Genomic DNA, 23,021 nt, shown 5'->3' with positions numbered 1-23,021 from the left:
TCTATTCTCCAGTCATCTGACGGCAAACTTCACACTCCGAGCTACTGGTATGGAAGGGCTATGGGTTGGGTAGTGGATATAATGGTAGGCTTCAAATTCCATCTTAAAAGTCAACTTTTTCAGCCGATTCTATTACAAAAGGTGATTGACAGTATCCAGTAATGCTAACGGAGGTTCGCTCATAAAAACTATTTCGTCAGACAGTTCTACAGAACCGGTGCGAACAGCTGAATTCAACCGCTGGCTGATGGCACTGTCCAAACCAATATGGTCATGAAAGGTGGCACGGTGCACCTCTTCTAGTATTCATGTAAATTTGGAAACTTTCGATTAGGGTTACACAATGCGCGGCAACTCGAGTCAGACATTGTTAATACTGCATCATTGCTGCAATCAGTATTTACATGAGTAACAAATGATGAAAACCATTCTCTGAATGTGTCATTCGACAACCTAATCAATACTAGCCGGCGCTTGTGTTTTTAATTTGTATATCCCTAGTTTTGAGGCATTCTTTTTACCTGCGTGTGTGTTACATGGAAAGACTTTTCCAAGTTATTTTACATCTTTCTGATCTGTTCATTTCATTGATCTTGTGGTGTTTTGAGCTTAGGGAAATATTTCAAGAAATTAGCTAAATAATATTCGATGACAAATTGTCCGTAGTAACTCAATAGTACTCTTAGTGGTGGTCGCTACTAACAACAACACGGATCAGTGATGTTTGTTTTGGTGCAGAGCAGCGCAGTGGTTTTACGTTCTTTGGGGAATTATTTTTCGTGTATTTCCAAAATTTCGAGGAATATCGAGTATTGCGATTCATAAAAGGAAAATATGTCGGAAGTATCGACAGCTCCTTCCCCGGCGTCAGTCAACTCATCTCGTGAGTATACAATTGTACACTGTTATCACGATTTAACATTTAAATTTTGTTACCAACAAAACACATGACAATGCATACACATTGCTTGTAAATTTTATGCATGCTTATGTTATTTTTCATTCAGTATACATTAACATTATTTTATATTTATTATTTTATGTTGGCCAACGTTGGTGCTTGATTGACTATTTAAACTCATGTGGACTCCTTTCTACCTTTACATTATATATATCGCAAGTGTTACTAAAACTGAACCAACCTAAACTAAAGTACAGTTACAGTGACATAATTTTTCACTATATGATTAGTTGTGTGGTGTAGTGTGTAGGAACATAGCAGTGGAACCATCATGCTTTTCTTCAATACAACAATTAAAGACGATTAGATCCCTTTCCGAAGTATCATATCCGCTTTACTAGGTACCGTTACTTGATACAATTTACTTCCCCCGTGTATATTCCAATTTAATCCGCAATCAATTCAATTGAAAGTTCTTTCCATCATAAATTTATAGCTAAAAGTGTGGCAAAGATCGTGTTCTGGATTTTAAAGATATTTTTCTAGCATTGCATCATGTCCATGCCGCACTGACGCATTCATGATAGGTACTCAATAAGGGATTGGTACATCTATGCTGTGTGTTTCATTTTCAGGAGTGATGTCGAGGCAATCGGGCAGAGTGACGTTTCCGCAATCAGCAAAGTCCATGTCGTCTGCAAAATCGCTAGCCGCGGTATTGGAGGATAAGGCTGATGTGAATCCATTCAAAGTTCCACCTGACCAAGATATATTTATGCTGAGAGACAAAGAAAGACTTCGAAAGCGAGAGGTGAATATATTCTCACTTTTGTCCCTCTCATTTAAGTTCAGTATTCTCCTATACTGATATGTTTAACAAATTCAATAATAAAAATTAGGTCGTTGAAATCAAATTTTACTGTGTGAGAGACATACTTGCTTCATGATGCGTTGAATTTATATGAAATAAGGACCGAGTAACAAGCATTGATTGTTGTCAATTACAAAGTATTTCTACTTTTTCAAATTTGTTAAGTAGGTTTGGCAGACTAATTCAAGTGACTATGCTACTCGAACTATTTTTGGGCAAAACTACTCGCTTTTCACAGTAGGCTCTGAACATTAAAAAAGTAGAAACTAGTTTTGGGATACATCAATGAGTAAAATTGTCATAGGAACGCAATGAAATAATCTCTGTATCACGGTAGCTGAATATATTTTCAATGATTCTACCTATTTGTAGTGACGTTAGTTATTTTACATTAGTCGAAGAGATACATCTTGCAATTTTGAAACTAGTCACTTCCGAATAACTGCTAAAAGTATGCAACTGCGTTACCAAGCCTACTCTTTGACACTATTTTTGCAGAACCTTTGCGCTATTTTGCAAAAAAATTAGGTACAAAAGATAGGCCTCAATAAAATTTATTCATTTGTTGCAAGCAACAATAATAAACCACTTATCGAGTCCTAGTATCTTTGGCATGCTCACTCGGCTTTGCATTTGGAGACGCGGTGGGGTATGTCAAAATATGCCATGAGCGCGTCGTTAACTTTGCAGGAACGGGAGCGCCAGCGGCAATTAAGAGTACATGAAAAAACAACATACACGACCCGGGTCAATGCGAAAACAGCAGCAATGCGGAAGGGTGTGCTAGACACGGAGGATGGCGATGAATACGATGAGGCTGTCAAAGGATTGTCAAGAAAAGACGATCCTGGTTGGACTCTCGCCGTAACAAGAGGTTCGTCATCATTCAGCATTTCCCAGTATTCAAACCCACACTTAATCATGATAAACATAATCAAAGCAGTGATTCTATTATTTTCATCCGCCCAAAGTGCGCAATGTGCAAGACTCGACGTTATTTTATGAACAGATAGGAGGATGTTGAAACGGCCGAGCGCTGTCTCTCAATCTAACATCCACTTCAGGATACTGGTAGTACCAGTATTACTAGTGTAACAGTTTTAATCTTGGTATTTCCTGTCTATCTTTTGACGCTTTCCTCGCCCTTTCTGTTCTATTCCTTGTACTAAACTCCTTCATTGGGTCTTTCTTCACGGGCTTCTTCGTATAAACACCGTAACAACAGGTAAGGATGCAGGATGTAAGATATGGAGATTTGGTCAAATACTCAAATTGTCACCGTTGCTACAGAAGACGTAGAACTGTCAATCTTCTGCAATGGTACGTGAAGTGTATTAAAATGGAATCTATTAGGAAGCAGTTTATTAGGATGTGTCTTCCATTTGTCGTTCCCAAGAGCACATGGACACAGTCAGAATTATGACAGGGGATCTAACTGAAACAGAATAGGTGATAGCATGACGGGATGACTTCTGCTTGCATACGATTTCTAAACTAAAGTTGATATTGGAGAATAATTGTTTAAGAGCATTACTCGAATTTACGTACACCCATCACTGGCTTACAGTGCGACGTAGAGATGCAAATCAGTTAATGCTAAATGGTGAAGCAGGAGCTACATTTTGATCCGCAGTTATCATGATTTCACTCGTAAAACCATAGACTTTCAGAGGTGATCAAAATAGTCAGCCTGCTCTACCTGCAGCCCGGCAGAATCGTACTAGAATTTCAAGTCAAGTAGGTTCAGCAATGCCTTTTATTAGTTCGCCCAACTAAATATCCAATCGCAATCTTCATTTTTCTCACCTGCTCATTTCAGATCGCAACGTAGAAAAAGAAGATCACCTCGACTACATCGCGAAAAAGAGAGAGATGTTTCTCGTCAAGTATTCTCTCGCCGTAAAGCGAGAGGAAATGTCGAAGCTCGAAGAACTGGCCGCGGCCGAGGAGAGGAAACTTGAGCGGGCGGAGAAATTTCTGGAAGAGGACGCCGCCATGTTTGACGAGTTTTTGAAGGAAAACGACAGGAATTCGGTGGAGGCTATCAAAGTGTGAGATTTATTGGATTGATCAAGTCACTGCCTTTGTGTCACAATTCATATCGAGTTATTGCAGTCAAGGACTAGTCAGTCCACAAGTTTACTGGACCATGACCTGACATCGATCTCGCCTTCCATCACATGCCACCTCATTTTGTCGCTTGTCCTTTTATATTATCTTATTTTACTTTTCATTCAGTGTGCATGCCTCCTTGTACATCGCCAGACCAGGTTGGTGTCTGATAACAAAGACTACTTCAAGTTGTTTCGACACTTTCTTATCTTTTCATTGTATCACAGCCCTACGGTGTTTGAAATGGTGAAATTGTTAATAAACTGATACTGAAGTCATTTAAAAAATTTTCAAGTCCAGTCCACTCATTTTCAAATCTATTCGAATCAAGTCAAGTCTTCGCAAATATTCTGATTTCGAGTCAATTTCGTGTTACTGACTATTTTCAGTTTGAGTAGATGTGCGAATGCATATGCAAACTTGTCAAACTTATTGCTATGCCATTTACAAACTACGAGTCACAGGATATTCAAGTATGTTGTTGAGAATGCTGCTTATGGTATGCTCGATGCTAATTGGAAATTAAATGCAGTACATGATAGATTAGTACTGATGACGACGTCAATTCTCAGCTGAAACGTTCAGAATGCTATGCAAAGTCAAATATTAAATGACTTGAAAAGAAACTCGAAAATTTTACTCCGAGTCACGATTTATTTGCTATTTCACATACGGTAAGTCCGTGTCAAGTCATTTTATAGCAGCGAGTCAAGTGATGTCTCTAGTCATCCCAACACTGGTTCAGAGCGCATAAATTCTGTTGGCTAATAGAAATTTAATGTTACCTCATGTAGGTAATTTCATCATCAAATTGTACAAAAACTGAAAATTATCTTTACGATTTTAAACTGCATTGTTACGCTCGGTACTTGTGGCGAATCGAGTGATCAAAAATTCATAATCATAATCAGCGGTTCTATTGTCTGTGGTTATTGCACGGACCATAAGCTAATATGATCTGTCTTTCACGTAGCGCAGACTTTGTTTTGTGGAGGCAGTGCCTTGTTATTCATCTGGTACTGAAAGTAGGGAATCACAGTGTTCTAATTTTGATTGTCTGTGTGTGCTTTTCAGAGCCGAATCCGAGACCAAATCGAAACTCGAAAAAGTGGCGGAAATCAAGAAAAACACTGCCATGATGATGGCAATCAGAAGTGAAATTTCGAAACATGAAGAAACTTTAAAGGTAATACGACGCGTGGTATTAGCGTAAATTTCTATCCTTGTAAGCCGTACCGTAATGTGTTTCAGGAATACATGATGTACAAAAATTTCCTTCACAAACTCACTCCGGTTGAATGGAGGGAAGAAAAGAAGGCGGCGAGACAAGAGAAGAAAAAACCCAAGGTAACATAGTTGCACAATACGACTTGATACTTCCAAAATATCCATATTTCTGAAAGCTTAAATCCATGTCCCATGTCTGACCACTGATGACTATCACCAGTTCGTTTCATACAATCGTAACCCAATTCATGCATCACCTGAAACCCCTGTGTCCGGTGTGTTGATGACAGGAATGGATCGCTGAATGATAAACCTCGGGCCACGAGTCACAGACACTGCATTTCATTGTTTTTCACAAAATTGATTAACCCATCCATATCTAAAATCGACCTTTCAAAAGTAATCAGATTTGCCTCCACAACTTCTCTTCCGGTAAAATTTTAGAGCACTACGACCAGTTTTACTCAAGTATTCACTTAAAAAATGTTATCAATCTTGGAGGTACAGACAGAACTTCAGTATACAATTGAATGGTATTCTCATAATAAAATCAACCAGTAGCAATCGTATCAATGTTACACGTAACAATAACTTAGTAATGTTGATTTATTCACTAAAAACTGATGGGGTGACTCACGTCGGAAGCGAACGTCAGAATACGGTAAATCAAACTTGGAATGTCTGAAACATTTTGTCTGTGTGACGAAATAAAAACAAACCACCAGTAAAAACTGGGGTACGATAGTAAAGGTACATAACAAAGTTAAACGTGTACATATTCGCTTATGAATATGTGAAAACAACAACACAGAAACCACAGCAGATACTCTTGGAGGTACACAACTTCAATATACAATTGGATAGTATGTTTGTAAAAAATAAACCCAAATATTTTTGGCTGACACTCGTCAGTGGTAATCGTCAGCAACTGGTAGAGAATTGAAAACAGCATTGTATATCAATAATAGTATCACCAGATATGATATCTCCAATCAACAACATTCTCTCCCGGGTATTTTACTTATGTATTTCATTCCAACCTCTACAGCATTTGAATCATTCACCGGCCGATAGAAGATCTGCACGAAGAAGAGGTTTGCGACCTGTCCATTCTCTTTTTACTTCATTTATCACGGTGGTTATTTCACAGGCGGTGACCCGGAGACTCAAAGTCGAACGTCGAGTCGCGGAACGCGCGAATCCTCCCACCATCTCAGACCACGGAGGTCTGCTGTTAGCCGGGGAAATCGGACCATTTCCACCGCGCAACGAAGTGTCGCAGACACAGAAAGTGTGAAGTCGGCAGATACTGGCATGTCTGACGATGATACTGAGGAGGTAGGAAATGGAGATGTATTCTTAGTTGCTGACGATTCCTGAACTCTTATGATTTTCTTTTCGTGTGAGAACTCATGTCTGGATTATAATGTGTAGTGTGCACTATTAAAATAGGTAGTTTTGTACAAACTTTTCCTTCCAGTCGCAGATTATAGTTTTATGACTCCTATCTATCATGCTGTGACGTCACGAAAATTGCTGATACTGATGATTCTTGAGCATTTTGGGGCACTGAATCCAAAAATGTCGGTGAAAATTGCTGATTAGCTCTAATTTAAAAAATAATTACTTTTTCCATTTCGTAGGTGGAACTACTTATGGCAAAGCTTGGTAAACATTATTGATCACAAAAATAACAATCTACATGTGCATGTAGGCGAATATCACTTCTGGTCAAACTTGGACCGGTATTGAGTATACACACGGTCTTGTTAACATCCTATTGAGAGAGCTAGTGTATACAATACGTCCTACACTAGGGTATAAGTTCGATACTGCATAGTCAGCGAGTAAAGCACATTTTGGCATAGTGCCATATCTGCAAAATTAGAGCTTATCAACAAATTCCAAGTTATAATTCTTGATCAGCAACCCCAAACTGTCCAAGATTGACTTCATTCATTTTAAAAGCATATTGGCTGTTCACCATGTAATTGGTCAGGCTCTAGTTATGACATGAAATAGATTTGTATCGGGAAACCACGCCACATCAAAGATGTGCGAGAAGTAAACTGTGAAATGTGATCACTCGTTGCAGGAACCAGATTTGTACTTCAGCGATCCGAAGCAGCTTCTTCAAATCTTCCAAGAACTGGAGGAACAGAATCTGTCGCTCATCACCAACAGTCAGGAAACGGAGGAAGCCATGGAAGAGCTGAAGCACACCATCAAAGTGACGAAAGAGAAATTGTGAGTATTCGAAATCGTGGAGGCGCAAACTAGGGATGGGCACAATGTTTTGAATAATCAAATCCAAATCGAGTATTAATGTCAACCGCTCGAATACAACAGTGAGAGACAATATTTTTCAGTTTAGAAATTATACGCAACATTCCATCAAGAGTTATATTAAATCAACGTGCATAATAGCAGGGGTGTAATGACTCAAGTCACGATTTACTGATGACTCGACTGGTGTCAATCTGTGTATTGACTCGACTTGGACTCAAGTCATTGCTCATGACTCGGACCAAGTCATATGACTCAAGTCTCGGACTGCCAAGACCGACATTTCATTGTAACTTTAAAGAATAGTAAAGTAACCACACTGTTGGTATTTCGCCGATTGGTACTTGAAAATGCGACTAGAAACTGTTAAGAGTGAGGAAAATGAGTATATTATAAATCCAACCATTCGATACCACCAACCAGAGTTATAAAAAGTGGTTTTAACAAGACTTTAACTCGAAACTTAGCAGTCAACGCAATGACTTGGACTCGAGTCATAATACCATGACTCGGACTTGAATTAAAAATGAATCGACTTGAGTTGAGTCAAACTATAAAAGTGAGATGTGACTCTGAGCCTTGTGACTTGGTTACAATGCTGCATAATAGTTTCGAAAGTTTTTTCCATACTAAAATATTTTTAAGCAGAAGTGGGAATACTCCAAGAACATAGCTACGTAAGTAAGTAGTACAAGTAGGTAAAAACCTACTTGAGTACTTCTGAAAAGTCAGAGTACTTCGTTACTGACCACCTCTGCACTGGAGTAAAATGTGTAAGCATGTAAAACCTACTAAAGTAATCTTTATAAATAAAAGTACTTCGATTCTATCCACCTTCGTAGCTCGTGAGCATAACAACAAATTTTCCATCTCCCCCTTTTACAGAGACCGTGAAACCGGGGCATTGAAATCGCAAATCGGTATTCTGAAAGGCACGATAAGGCGAGAGGAAGAAAAAGCTGACGATCTGGAATTGAAGTCCAAAATGTTCTCGTACGGCGAATTCAAGGCGAAGGATCAGGAGAAAATGTTGAAATCGCTCCACAGAAAAGTGGAAGAAGTTTTCAAGTAATACGATTGGGAAGTTTTTTGCAGTGGATCTTTTTGACTAGCCAGGGCGAATGAGCAGGATTCCATCCACCATAAATTTTGGTTTTCAAAAGATATATAATAATCATAGTATTCATATTATATTCATCATAATATTCATATTGAAATAAACCCGAATATTTTCGGCTGACACTCATCAGGGGTAATCGTCAGCAACTGGTAGAGAATTGGAAACGACAGATTTTGCGTCGTTGGGAGGGGCCGTTCACTCTTCCATTTGTGTGCCTTGTAGTCGACTTTTATCAAAATACACCAACCCAAGCTCTGTCAACAAAAGGAGTTTGTGTACCACCTGAAAATAGTACATTGAACGCTCTCTCATTCGCAATTTCATGCTGGTGACGTCATATTTTGCGATACAATTGTTGATATACAGTGTTCTTTCCAATTCTCTACTACTTGCTGACGATTACCCCTGACGAATGTCAGCCAAAAATATTCGGGATTATTTCAATATGAATATACTATTCAATTGTATATTGAAGTTCTGTACCTCCAAGAAGCTCTTCAAATAATCATAGTCATTTCCATAAATGATATAAATATCATGTAGTAGAAATTCACAGTGACTCGATTCCAATATTTGTCACCAACAGACAGAACGATGAAAGTTAAGTTCCTCTAATATATAATTTGTCCGTTTTTTCATTGTAATCGAATACAGAGTTGAGATAAAATAGTAGGATTAGTTACAATGATCGGAGTCGAATTGTGAGAGATGTTTTTTAAAGCACTGAAATTCTACACCGCTTTCCATTAAAACTTATATCATTGAGAATTGTAATTGCCTTTCCCACCGTGGAAGCCTTCAAACCTCATTAGGTCATATCGCAGCATCTAAAAGACGTAGTGCAAGGCTAGTCACGTTAGTGGAAATGAAATTTCTGTGAATTCGTGATCAACACACAGCATTGTCACAAAATGCAATGAAATAGGTACAGTCGAAAAACTAGCAACTTATCTTTAATGTGGTGAATAACTGGCATTTTTTGCTTTGTGGTCGCATAAAAGGTACAAATTCAGACTTTCCACACTATCCTTACTCATGTGTCGTTACAACTTACAACATATATCCAAATTTCTTAATCTCTCTGTCAAGCCTCAAATTTGGCATATCATCATAGGCTACATTTCAGTTTCATCAAATGTTGAAAGATCACCTATGAGATCTTACGTTTCCATACTCTTTCGAGATCTTGAAACCTTCCCATTCAGGGCGTGCATCGGCGAAAACGAAGCCAACATCAGCACCTTACAGATGCTGACGACGATCGAAAATAAACTGGAGGAGCTGTTCGAAAGCATCGAGGTCATGCCGCAAGAGCTGGTGGACGCGGCTGAGAAAGCGAAAGAAAAGGAGAGAAGGATGAGACTGAGGGAAGAGAAATTGGCGGCGCAACGGGCGCATCAAGAGGAGAGAGTCCGTAAGGCGTTGGAGAGAGCCAAGGCGGATCCGAAGAAAAAGGTTTGCGAATGTTTTAGTAGAACATACTGACATTTTCATTTACGTTTTTCAGAGGCGGTCAAGTCTTGCTACTTAATTGGAAGTGGAAATATCCCGTAATAATTACAGTAGAATTACAAGTAGAACTAGAACTAGCTATTTTTATAGGTGGTCAGTAAAAAAGTACTTCCTGCCTACTTACACTAATTCCTAAAATGGTTCTACTTCTACTTGAGAGTTTTCAGTATTCTAAGCAGGGATTTCTAGTTATAGAAATACCTGATTCTAAGCATAATTAGGCCTAGAATACTTAGTTGAAATTTGCTCCTTACCCTTCTGCTTCAGTACCAACGATAACCACTTCTGGTTATTACCAAGTCATGTCCAAACTACTTCAAGTGAAAGTTTTAAAAAATCACTGAGTAAGTCATGCTAGTAGGCAAAGCTGACTAAGAGCACGCCTAAAAAGTGGAGGCACGGCGTTAATTACCACTTCTGTCGTTATCATCATACCTTAGAAAACAGACTTGTGTTGGTCAGCAGATGGTGATTCGGGCATTTTATTACAATGTTCGGCCGCCCCTACCCCCAAATCGCATAGTAACGCGAACGCGGATGAATATGCGACCACTACTCTTATCGGCGTTTCAGGCGGCCAGTACGACGGTCAGCGTAGGACCAAGGCAGCGCCGATTAGGCTGGAACGGAAGAAATATTTAAATATATAATTTCGTTACATTATAATAATTACGGTGAATAGATCTATTTTCGAAACAATGTGGAAATTTGAGGATGACACTCGTCTATTACAGGGCGGGAAGAGACTTGTGTTCAGATCCGAACCGCCTCAAAGGAAGCAAAAGGAAAGCAAAAAGAAGGACGCACGCGACAAAGAGGAAGAGGAGTTACAGTACTTCTTCACTTAGCCGCCCGCGCCGTGGCGAATTTCGTACTCTTTATACCAGCACTTTAATGCCGCTTTCCTGACTTTTTCCGTTCAAGCCCCGCGTTAACGCACACTGATCCGTGATTTTTATCGTTGAAAGTGACTTTGTGTGTACTGATGGCCTTCCAATACGTGTTCATCAGCTGTGTTGTGAGCGATTTACTATCACATTGATAGGGTTTGTTGTTCTGTACGCAAAAAAATAGGTCGAGTGTGAAAACAGATGCTGCGGTGTACGTATTCGATGGCAGGGATTTCGTTAGGTAGAGTATGCTCCAATAGCCAATAGTCCGATTTGAGGGATCAAACGTCTGGCCGATTGACATCGAGTCCGTCCGATGATACAGTGCATGTGCGACACGTATAGGTTCGTATTACCAGATCAGAAGCGATAAGTCTTAAAATGCCGTAATCAACACTTGCAAATTGAACATTCACCTTGGTGCACGATTTAATTGGCATTGCAAACAAACAAGATATCTACCCAAGTCTATGAGTCATCGTTTTGTGTCGTGCGAACGGTATTGTCCGTCGTTTAATTACCTTGCCTATCGGACATCGTCGACAAGTCTTGCTTGAATTGAAATTATTGGGGTAATGAGAGTGAGATAGTTGTTATATTCGTATCTATCCGAAACTCAGCACACCACAGCAAAGATGACACAAAAAATAAGTATGCACAGCATTATTGGTATCGGATATGAATGATCTATACGACCATGGAAGTCGTCTAGTCTGATCACTAGAGCGATTTTTTGACATGTCAAAATTGTAGCGTTAGGTCAAAAAATGTCAATATTGTTTACAAAGTCAAAAAAAATACAACCTGCATTTCGTTTGTATGGTAGATTTTGTACTGCCGGTGAACTTATCATTTGACATTTTACAGCTTGTAACCTACTTTATAGGCCTACCGTTGCAGACGGCCAATTATCTGCTAATTGTGAATAATCATAAACATTTAAATAAAAGAAATAGGTGGACATGGTGTTATACTCAAGGTACCGCAATATCCTAACTGAAGCAAAACTGCGTGGGCATTGCATGGTTCCTATATAAAGAAGCGGATTATGAAAAATTGCGATGTTGACACCATTGTCAGAATGAAGCAACACGGTGTGTCGCCACTAGTGTACGCACGCACAACCTCATAGTGTTGTCAGTCAAAAACTGCTACTGTTAAACGTTCTTTCTCCATTCTACCCGAGAATGTAGGACAGTATCTTTCGTTGTAGGCTACTCCAACAACAAATTTTAATTATCTTTACCGTAATACGTGATGTAACTACTGGAATTCTTCAAAGTGCCAGATTTCGTTAAAATAAAGTTTTTTCATTAAAATATTTGCCAGTTTTTTAGTCAAAAACGTTTTTTCAGGCCAAACAACTTCGTAAGGACAGACAGTTCGAACCTGAAATGAAAATAAGTGTTACAATTCTAACATTATGTGGGAAAACACCTAATTTGCATCCGTTAGGTCAAAATTTGGCCAAAATTCAGTTTTTAATGTCAAAAAATGTCAAAGTTTTGATTTTTTAGGCCAAAATCTTCCGTTTGTAGGTGAAAAAAATCGCCCCACTTATCACACACGCATCAAACAAGTAGGCTACGCAGTTCACTGTCTGTACGATATACAGGACCAGCTGACTGTATTAAATGTTCGTTAAGGGAAAGAATTAAATGATACACACCTGCACATTATACCTCGAATCTCCGATACTACCGTAAATAAGCATCGCAAGATTTCGGCACTGTAAAAAATGCAGTCGGTCGACTCGGCCAGACCTTCATAGTTCATACACACACCTCGTAATTTTGTTGTAGCCTATCACTAGCCCTCGACGTAACTCAAATCATTAGTTCCGTCTGTGAGCTACAATAAGCACTTTAGTATGGCAGGGTATTTTCGAGTCGCCTTTGGTTCTTCAGTTCAGTTTCTCAATACTACAAGATTGCGATAAATTATTTTTTTTTAAATGGAAGGAGTGCAAAGGATTTGGAGTAGTCTTTCAATCAAACATGGGCACTGGGCACTTGAGCAGTCGTACACGCAAGAGGCAGTCATACTGAAATATAAGTTATTGTCATTGCTTGACCACAGTAACGTTATGTACCTCATGCTATTATAGTGACCGACTGATCGTCTCTGTTTGGTCAACAACAAAAAATAAGGCAGAGGCTCGGAACGGATATTGTCAAATGCAGTCGTTAGATGACGCTTACAAGCAATTTCGTCACAGCTGATTCTGTGGTCTGGCAGTTCCCTTTGAGTTCGATAAATATCCTTCAAGTTATCCAGTCGATCGCATTGTTACAGTGTCTTGTAACCAGCGACGGTATACAATTCGTGTTTTACTTCGAGCGCCGCTTAGCTGTCAATATACGATGTTAGGGTGTGTTACTCATCGTCCTTCTCTGGATGCATTCAGTAATACAATGACAAATGGAGATTCAATGCAATACATTTCCCGTCAAGGTTTGGAAACACTCAGTCACGCTGCAAGGAGAACAGTTCGAAGACAGCAACAGGCTTTGAAATCGTTAACTCCCAGAAAGGTAGTTACGGCGAGAATCGAGACAAGAAGGAAGCCAGATAGGCGTGGTGTCGTTTCTGCCCCAACCAACGTGAGGCCAACACTTCCCGTGATAGTTGTTGAAGAAGCCACGGTGGAAGATTTGGAAGAAACGTTATCCTTGCCAGAGGAGGAAAACGGCCCAGCCCAACCGGAATTCCACCTTGGCCCATCTATGAGACATGTAGGCCTGCCACCAGCAACCGCTCCGGAGTGTACTAATCGCGGCGAAGAACTTTGGGAAGAACACGAAGTCACAATCAACAGGGGACTCACACGAACAATCTCACCAACAGATTTCCCGAATCGATTAACAGGCTCAAGATACAAGACTGCGTCCAGATCCAGCCCACGTCGTTCTCCACTCAGACCCGGTACAGTTCCCTGTTCGTATTTCAAACTATACATAGGCTAAACTTACACATATATTCTATCGTCACATCACTTTAAAACTTGTGCTCCGACTACATATCCGTAATTGGAACTATCGTTGGACAACAGATAAATTTTCAACTTTTCAAAATTGGATTAGAATTATAGCTACATGGTTATTTTCCAATGTATAATTAAATTGTTGAATTCGCGAAAATTTGGAAATTGGTTTAAATTCCTAATTAGACAAAAATGCAACAAAAATCAAGTTCAGTTTATATCCAACCAGAGCTCATTCTCATAATCGTGATAATGGCGGCATTTCACTCTAATTACTGTAATAATGAAACTAGAATTATCTAGTTGTCAAAGTTTGATTAGATCCATATTGAACTGATTAGAAAATACTTTTATGCTAATGGTTAATTTTCGAATGGACATGTGAGCTATCTTCTATATAACAGACACCATTATGTCGACATGTCCTGATAACTGGGGAATGTTTACTTTGTAAAGTCTCGGCATTTGAAGGCTTTGTTATCTTTCAGCGACGACAGACTGGGAATGGGTGAGATCGAAGCTACTAAGCCGCGATTCAATCAAACGACCCGAGTCTTCAATGACATTTGATGATTTTCTTGATGAGCTGAATCCAGATTCAGAAGAGTACGATACGGATTTGGAGGACGCATATTTTAAACCCGAAATTGAACCTCCCGATGCTAGAGGGTCGTGGTATTACGAACGCGCCTGCGAGAAGAAAAGTAAGTTACATCGAGCGTCGAGTGCATAGCGTTTGATCTTTCAGAATAGGCTACTTTTTGCAAATATTAGGTTCCGTAAAGGGGCTTCCGAGTATACACGAAGTATGTCTAGTCATACATTCCTGACGCCAGCATTGAACTAATCGCAAGCATGACAAGGGCACCGTCCGGAAAAGCTTACCATCGAATTTATCACACCACAACTGTCTATAATCAAATCGCCTCAAAACAATTTCTTACACTCAGGAACTCGTCCATCGCAAACACTAAAGCGAAAACTCGACAGAGAGAGCATACAATTTCGCGTGAATCACAGGTGAAATATCAACTCCGAACAAATTCGTCCGAAAAGATGTCAATTATTGTTAAGAATGTGCCATATTTTGAAGCTATATCAATGCGAAGAACGCTTCCGCCCTCGCCGAAGGATTGCGCCACAGCGAATTCGTCCGAGACTTGGATCTGGCTAACAACGGTATTGACGACAAGGCGGCAAAGCGCTTGGCTAATTTTGTAAGGTAAAACTATATGTCGCCGACACACCCCTCCAAGTCGTTCGGTTTCGGTTTATTAGCAATTTTAATCAGTTCAATACACCACAAAAAAAAGTTTGGATATAATGAAAAGATAGGAAGGTGTTGAAACGACTTTGAGTAGTCTTTGTTTAATGTCTATGTTACATTGTCGGCAATTTATGTCTTTAGTGAGCTGGTGATAATTTTCCTTCCACGTCTATGCAGATGGGGTTCTGTTCGATCACTCATTTTCGCCGCGGGGTGTGTTATAATATCGAGGTGTGGCTATAGCTCGTTACACTGCACTTATGCAGAAAAATCAAAACAATCGCCTCGTATTATCCGAAGTGACAAACTCGCGTCTGATTGATGTGGACGTATGCCTGAAATTTACCGATAAACACCCAATACAAAGACCAATTATGAGATTACTGTATCGCGGCGTAGAGTCTGCTGCGTCGGGTGTCATGTATATCATGACACATATCAAAACTTTGCATTGCGACGATATAGTAAGGCAGTAAGCAATCAGTTTTTACGGTGTCTCGTCGGGTAACTCGAAGCCTTAAGCGCGACTAGTTGAACAAAAGCAATGAGCGATATGGGCTGTACAATAATGATGTTTCTTTTATTACATTCCAAATCAGAACTTTGTTGATCCACATTATTATATGAATGAATTGTCTCCGGGTTGTTTTTGTCTGCGCCCTCTACTACCCTTTCTATCGTAATTGAATTATTGTTCTATGGATAAATCTTCGCAACTTATTATCAGTATTTGGAAAGGGATATATTTCAACAATGCTAATTGCTCATTTAACATCGCCAAACCGTATCGGTACAAATACCTCCCACTCGTGTTTTAATTGTTAACCATAGTAGCAGAAACAATGGAATAACGAGCCAATATCGCTTGCGATTGTGTGCTATAACACCACTACTATATTGATCCACGCCTAATGTGGCGTTGCCAATTAATCCGCGTGTCCTCAAGCTTTAAGTTTGGACTGAACACTGGATCAGCACCAGTTATGGTAGCGGTTTGTAAACAACTACCAGTTGTGAAAGGATGTATGGTATACGACACAGTGTAAGTATGGTTTTGATCGGGACCTAACATTCCATACCAGGCGATTTGACATGTATGCTATGAGGGTTACCATATATTCTGAGATACGAAAAAGAACACGGTTTCTACAAGTCGCAGAAGATTAAGTAGTATTCATTAATATGGGAAATCTGGAAAATTTACTGCTAATATTGATGGACTGACTACAAAGAATATAAAAAGGTCATTTTTTCAGAATCGACTCTTGAAAGAACCGCTCGTATGGACTTATACGTACAATGTACATATGGTAACTGGTAAACCTAATGTATGCCCACGGCGAGTGCGACGTAATTCGCAAATATACATTGCGAGCCAACACACAGTGTCCAAAATTAGGGCAAGGTAGGCTATGTATCTTCGGTCTTGATTACAATGTATCAGTATCTCCAACAGCCCAATTCCGAATGCAAATGCCCGCTCTTCCTACGCGCCTGATGACAATCGTGCTGTTATCGAACCGCCGTTCTTGTTTTCAGAATAAACACGCAAATATATAGACTTGATCTCGGCGGGAATTGTCTCGGTTGCAATGGCGGCAGATACTTTGCGCAGGTGATACTACACAATCGTCATCTCACTACATTATGCTTGAAAGAAAATCACCTTCGCGACAAGGTATGGCGATTGCCAACTTGGTAAAAATAATAATTTCATTATAGTGCACTTCATACAGGGATATATAGAACTTATATTTCATTTAGCGTTGTAGGATTGATGTGTGTATTGATTGATGTTTTTTTACAGACGAGATTAGTTACCCTTATAGTTGCATGTTTTTATAGAGTGGTGCACATTAATTGACTATAGGGATTGGACAGTGTCATTTCATACGCAGGAAGCCTTGCTCCTTGCGGAAGTTCTTCGCGTCAATGGCAGTCTTAGATCACTGGACGTTAGCCATAACGATTTTGCCGACGAAGCTGGTAATTTTGTCGCGATATAGCCCTGATGATGTTGTTTCATTGCGGCTATCTGTTTCAGGGGAAGCTTTCGGGGCAATGCTCATGGATAACAAGTCTTTAACAAGTTTGAATTTGGCATGGAATCGTATTCATAAAAAAGGCGCGGCGGCGATAGCAGCTGGGCTTGATGTAAGCTATCTTTTCAATCATGATATGCCGAGCCTAGATAAGACTTGATTAATGCTTAAACACTACACAGCACATGATGTGGCGATATAGCGTAGCGGTATAATCCACAGCTGCAACACCAATGGGTTACGGGTTCGAGGCCGACCGAACTCGACTCCATTATTCCTAAATAACTGTTTGTCGTTTATCTAGGCTCCTCCTCGCTATCTCATTCGTGTGAGCGGTGTTCTATAAAAGCCAAGAAGTGAGCAGCTACAGAATGAAAATGATGAAAATTGGCCTGGTGTAAATGGCCATAATATAGTAGTCGACAAACACCATGTATACCTTACAAACAAAGATCACAGCACAGCGCAGGCTGCGTTAACCATACCAGATCATGTTTCTGGCATAACGATTTTGCCTTGTTTATATGCCAACGCCCAGCGCAATTCCTTTATTAGTTTAAATGCATTCCCGTTTCAGAATGATATTTCATTACATTTATTTACACTTAGTCCTACCTGTGAATGATATTGACCCAAGTGTCAGCAACTTTTGACGGTTGGGTGATATTAATCACGTACACTCGAAAAACATTCTATTACTACATCAACTATGAAGTCGGTGTGCCTGAAACTGTGACATCATATTTTCATGTAATCATTTCTATGTGATTCCGATAATGGCAATTTTCTGCAGGCGTACATCGCAAATCTACCGTGTAATCAGGACCATAACAGTACTTCGTCCGCCTCCCCCCCAAAAAACGTTGGTCGTGGGCCCCATAACTTTTGGGGGCTTCGCCCCCAGACCCCCCTCAGGCTATTTAGAGGTGGTCAGTAACGAAGTTCTTCTACTTTTTTGAAGTACTAAGTAGTTTTCCTCTACTTCTGGTACTTACTCAAGTAGATCTGGTTTTATCTACTTCTACCTCTACTTCGTAATAATTTGTGATATACTTACTTACTTTTCGCTATTTTCAGTTTGTCAAGTAGAAGTAGTTTAATCCCCCAATACGAAAGATAGCCTGAGGAATTTCGGGGCTGTTTTCACGGAGTACCAACATTTAATATACTATGCTTACTTACTTGAGCAGATTTAAAGTCGGTCAATTCTACTTCTACTTCAAGTAGTTTTAGGTGGCTCGTGGAAGAAGTACTTCTACTCGTACTTGAGTAGATTTTTTTCGTCGCTACTTCTACTTCTACTTGAGTAGCTTTCTTGACTACTTTGACCACCTCTGGGCTTGTGTCGACTGAATCGGCCAATATGATCGGGAATTGCATATTGCTATCAATTTTTATCCTCTCTCTCTCTGCTCATGTAATCAGATTTACCGGTAGAGCTGATCTAGTGAGGTGTATTGGAAAAGGTAGGACCCCTAAATAATAATTAAACATCTTCGGGCGTACCCGTTGGTATAATGACTTCGTTACATGATGCTATTTAGTGACCTTCTATCTGCAATATCAAAAGATATTGAAATCACCAAAACGTGGTAAACTAAAATTGGTAGTTCTTTACTGGCAAATAATGTTCCCAGCAATTTCGGCGCCGAATTAAACATCTATGTCTAGTATATATATATATATCGAATTTTTCGGTCAGCACAGGGGCAGTCCTTTTCGGCCAAGGTCTTCTCGCTGCTCATCGTTCTGGCACACTTCTTGGAGTCGCATGTTACATGACCTGTAACTTCATATGTCTTGGTGCGTCGTGGCGCGGTAATGGCCGAGGCTAACGTACCCATTTTTATAAATCATGCGTACCTTTGCGTACCCAATAATCAAGATATTTGACAAAATTATTTTGAAAAAGTAGCATAAATTTAAAAAAAAATACTGTATGATTTATGTTAATTCACGAAATATTGTTTGGCCCCCTTCGAGCTCGCTCCCCCCCCCCCCATTGGGGGATTCGGGGTGGGGCAGTTAAGTTCCTGCTTACAATTATATCTTTCAGATCAACACCGCTCTTTTAGCGTTGGATTTGTCATGGAACGGCCTCGGAGATGAAGGTGCAGCGCTGTTGGGTCACAGCTTAAAAGAAAATTCTACCCTCCGTTTTCTGTCGCTCGCTGTCAATCATATTTGCGGATACGGAGCCGAGCAATTGGCGAACGGGATTTCCGGAGGTGTCACGATTACCAAGAGGAAAAAGCAACGGAAAGAGAGGATGGGAAAAACCAATTCTGGCCTCGAGCATTTGATACTAGACCGAAATCCGCTCAGTGTTAAAGCAATTAAGGTGTGAGTGTGATACTTATGTCTTTTAGCACTAATAACAAACAAGAATGCATCTACTGCTGGCACTATAATCACGATCTCGCGTTTCGTATTTAAAAGTGCGCAGCATGACTTGGCGTTCTAATAAATATATGTATAAGAGATTAGGAAATCAGGTTTGGTCCGTTTTACACCTGCAAAAACATGCTCTGTACCTTCGAAAACATGACATCACTTAGGAAAATGCTTTGATCAGTACCATGGAATTTGAGACATCATAACTACATTGTTGAACTCGTACTCTGGAGTTGCTTTTTCGGTACATATTCTAGAATGGCTAGATAGCTATCATGACCTCGATGCCCAATTAGACATAGCCTGTACGGTTCCAGACGACAGAACAAAGTTTAAGCATTTGTAGTGTTGTGTCGTATCAGTGCCACAAATCACACTTCAAAGCTATTCGACTGTAGGCCTATTCTATTGGATAACATAATTATCAATCAACACAGAATGGAGATCAAACCGAAACTGAATTTGTCGGTGATCTTATACAGGTGCTGCTGTCACGGCTGTCTAAAAGCGTAAAACTGAATACTATCAGTATCAAAGAAGTCGTTTTAAATTCTGAGCTGTTAAAGCAAACGAAGCTGCTTGCCAAAACCATCAACGGTGACAAGACTCTGTTTTTCGAAGGTCAATCAAGAATGGAGCAAGTGGTATGTGTGTATTAGCATGTATGTTCAATTTTGTTCACTGCTAAAATTTGATGGCATTACTGTTGTAGGGGTTACATACATACAGAGGTGGTCAAAGTAGTCAAGAAAGCTACTCAAGTAGAAGTAGAAGTAGCGACGGAAAAATCTACTCAAGTATGAGTAGAAGTACTTCTTCCATAAGCAATCTAGAACTACTTGGAGTAGAAGTAGAATTGGCTTACTTTAAAAGTACTCAAGTAAGTAAGTAGTTGTGAAAACGATCCTAGTTCGTTCAAATGGACTGTAAAACGGTGAAAATTGAGCTATGCGAAAGGTGACGAGCTTGATTGATATTGATGCATACCAACAGGTATCCAATTTTCGATATCATAAGCATTCATCCACATCATGATAGTATTGATATGAAAAGCGATACTAATCCTCTGTTTTCTCAAACAGCACGTTTTAGAAAATAGCATGGTACGACACCATCCCCCATATTATAAGGCCCGTAGTTTAGTCGAAGAGCGATACGGAGAAGTTGTATAGGACACGGTGTAAACACTTTGCGTGATAAGTAAACGTTAATAAAAAATACGGTGGACCGTAAAAATGCCATATTGTGTAGCTTGATCTCCGGAAATTGAAGGCACTTGCTTTTATACTTCAACATGTATGTTATCCAGACAAAATAACTGATATTAACTATAACTCAAAGCATATGATACTGGGAATTAAAAGTGAAATATAAATACTACTTCTAAAAGTGGAACATGTATTTCATGCCTTTAGTCCAGAAAGATTCAAAGGTGGTATGCTAAAACAGCTCTAAAATCAGAGTCCACTTTTCCAGATTAGGACACGCCATGGACATGCTAGATTACGATATGACAAGTAAATGCTAGATTGCGAAACATCAGTTTCAAACGTTATGATGAGCCATATATATACTGTCATGAATTATTTCATATGGGCGAAGGGCGACAATGTGGTGTAAACGGAACCACGCCAACCCGCAACCTAAATTCTATTCACCGATACTTTTGTGAAATCATACTGGTCACTTCGTATCCACTGCGCGCGAAGCGCGATGAAAATTCTTGGCTTTACTCAACTTTTATGTAAATTAAATGTTGATACTCCGTGAAAACAGCCCTGAAATTTCACAGGCTATCTTCCTAATTGGAAGATTGAACGACTTCTATACTTGAATAACTGAAAATAGCAAAAAGTAAGTAAGTAGATCACAAAAATATTATGAAGTAGAAGTAGGAGTAGAGAAAATCAGATCTACTTGAGTTAGTACCAGAAGTAGAGGAAAACTACTTGAGTACTTCGAAAAAGTAGAAGTACTTCGTTACTGACCACCTTTGCATACATATCCTACCATTCCTCATATTTAGACGCCATCGCACTAATTAAATTTAGGATTCAGCCATTCTATGTAGAAATATTGGTATTACTCATAATGAAGATATGTTCTGCTGATACGAAGCACCGCAGTGCGAAACGCAAAGATATGTAATTTCAGGAGATGTCCCTTATCCGAAGTATTCGGTTATTTGATAATGTCTTGCGGCCTATCAACGTGGACTTAATGCAAGTTATTAATGCGTTGGATTCCAAAGGATTGGGTGCAAACACGACGGACCTCAGAAATGTACTTGCAGAATACGTGCCACTGGCTGAGGTAACTGTAACTAACTAATAAACAGCGTGTCCGTATAGAAATCATTGGTTTAGTAATGTTCCGCTACGTCAGAGATGCATGACGATGTTTAAATTTGTAGAACTGGATCAAGCCATCCTAACCAAGAGTTCAATGTCCGAAGTATACATGTTACTTATATAAAAACAAACCAGTCTTGCGCCATATTATATCATTACCACTGCGTTTTAGCGTATCTGAATGTCTTATTGTCTGATACTTGATATTGTTATCTCTTTTTACAGTTGGAGATTGAATATGCTGTGCGTGACCTCGACATTAATAATGACAATGTCATTCATTACAAAGACGTCGCATATTATTGTCGGTGATGAAAGAGAATGAACCGAAGTTGCCATCAGACTTGTCTCGCATTTCAATTTAGTGCCTTATAGTCGCCATGTTAACGCCACTGTGACATTCAGTAAATTTTCAGCATCTTATATATTTCCCTTGCGGTGTATAGCGCGCCTGCAATCCGAAGCGGTTATAATCGATGTTTTAGCGAACTTTTACACACGTCACCCAGCCCCAGCAATGTCTTCGCTTTTAGTACTGTACTATGAATTAACTTGTTTATGCTGTTTCATGCCGGCATAATTTGAAATGGAAAAATGTACGGAACCAAAATAATAATAGTTGAGTGAATTGCCTGGAGAACTAGTCTCACGGTTTTGTTGAATTTCTGTGAGGGGTTATCGTATTTCTAGAGAATTTTGTCCTATAATGGAGCAATAATATTGCGTGTGGAAAAACAACTATTAATACATTCTATATTAATTTGCTACGAGGACGAATATGAGTCATAGGCCTACACATTAATATTTATTCTAGCCTACTTTATCCAAATTAACATTTGATTACTTTTTGGTTTGTTATCATCACAGACTAAAGACGAACGCGAGCTAGGCTACGATGATGCGAAATAAAGAGATGGATATATAGTTGCTGGTACGATCAATGCTGCGCTCAGAAGTTTGTAACGGCACATGGTATTCGGCAATATAGTGATGTATCGTCATTGGTACCCGATGCTTTATCTAAACCAGGAATAGAGATGGTGAAGGTATTAGTCAGCGTTGCTA

At 39.5% G+C, this 23,021-nt stretch overlaps 2 protein-coding genes across 2 annotated transcripts; both read left to right on the top strand.

Annotated features, from left to right (window-relative positions):
- Nucleotides 1–664: 664 nt before the first annotated feature.
- On the top strand, nucleotides 665–11,119 carry LOC145455176 (cilia- and flagella-associated protein 100-like). The gene is given in 11 exon segments (XM_080333136.1): nucleotides 665–883; nucleotides 1,537–1,712; nucleotides 2,463–2,646; nucleotides 3,592–3,823; nucleotides 4,959–5,070; nucleotides 5,136–5,298; nucleotides 6,262–6,449; nucleotides 7,207–7,358; nucleotides 8,283–8,465; nucleotides 9,723–9,972; nucleotides 10,764–11,119. Coding segments are annotated over 11 exon segments (1,803 nt in total). The 5' UTR covers nucleotides 665–834; the 3' UTR covers nucleotides 10,878–11,119.
- A 2,059-nt stretch (nucleotides 11,120–13,178) lies between these two features.
- On the top strand, nucleotides 13,179–22,572 carry LOC145455173 (uncharacterized). The gene is made up of 11 exons (XM_080333134.1): nucleotides 13,179–13,844; nucleotides 14,391–14,606; nucleotides 14,853–14,922; nucleotides 14,996–15,124; nucleotides 16,709–16,847; nucleotides 17,068–17,155; nucleotides 17,214–17,323; nucleotides 19,268–19,552; nucleotides 20,088–20,249; nucleotides 21,760–21,918; nucleotides 22,182–22,572. Exons 1-11 carry the CDS (start codon nucleotides 13,283–13,285, stop codon nucleotides 22,266–22,268), a joined length of 2,007 nt encoding a protein of 668 aa, XP_080189260.1. The 5' UTR covers nucleotides 13,179–13,282; the 3' UTR covers nucleotides 22,269–22,572.
- Nucleotides 22,573–23,021: the final 449 nt, after the last annotated feature.

The sequence above is a fragment of the Botryllus schlosseri genome, chromosome 14, assembly GCF_051294905.1.
Source record: "Botryllus schlosseri isolate E-star chromosome 14, Bs_hap1, whole genome shotgun sequence".
Taxonomy (NCBI): Eukaryota; Metazoa; Chordata; class Ascidiacea; order Stolidobranchia; family Styelidae; genus Botryllus; species Botryllus schlosseri.
The sequence above is the reverse complement of the archived record's forward strand: the minus strand, read 5'-3'. Positions and strand labels throughout refer to the sequence as shown.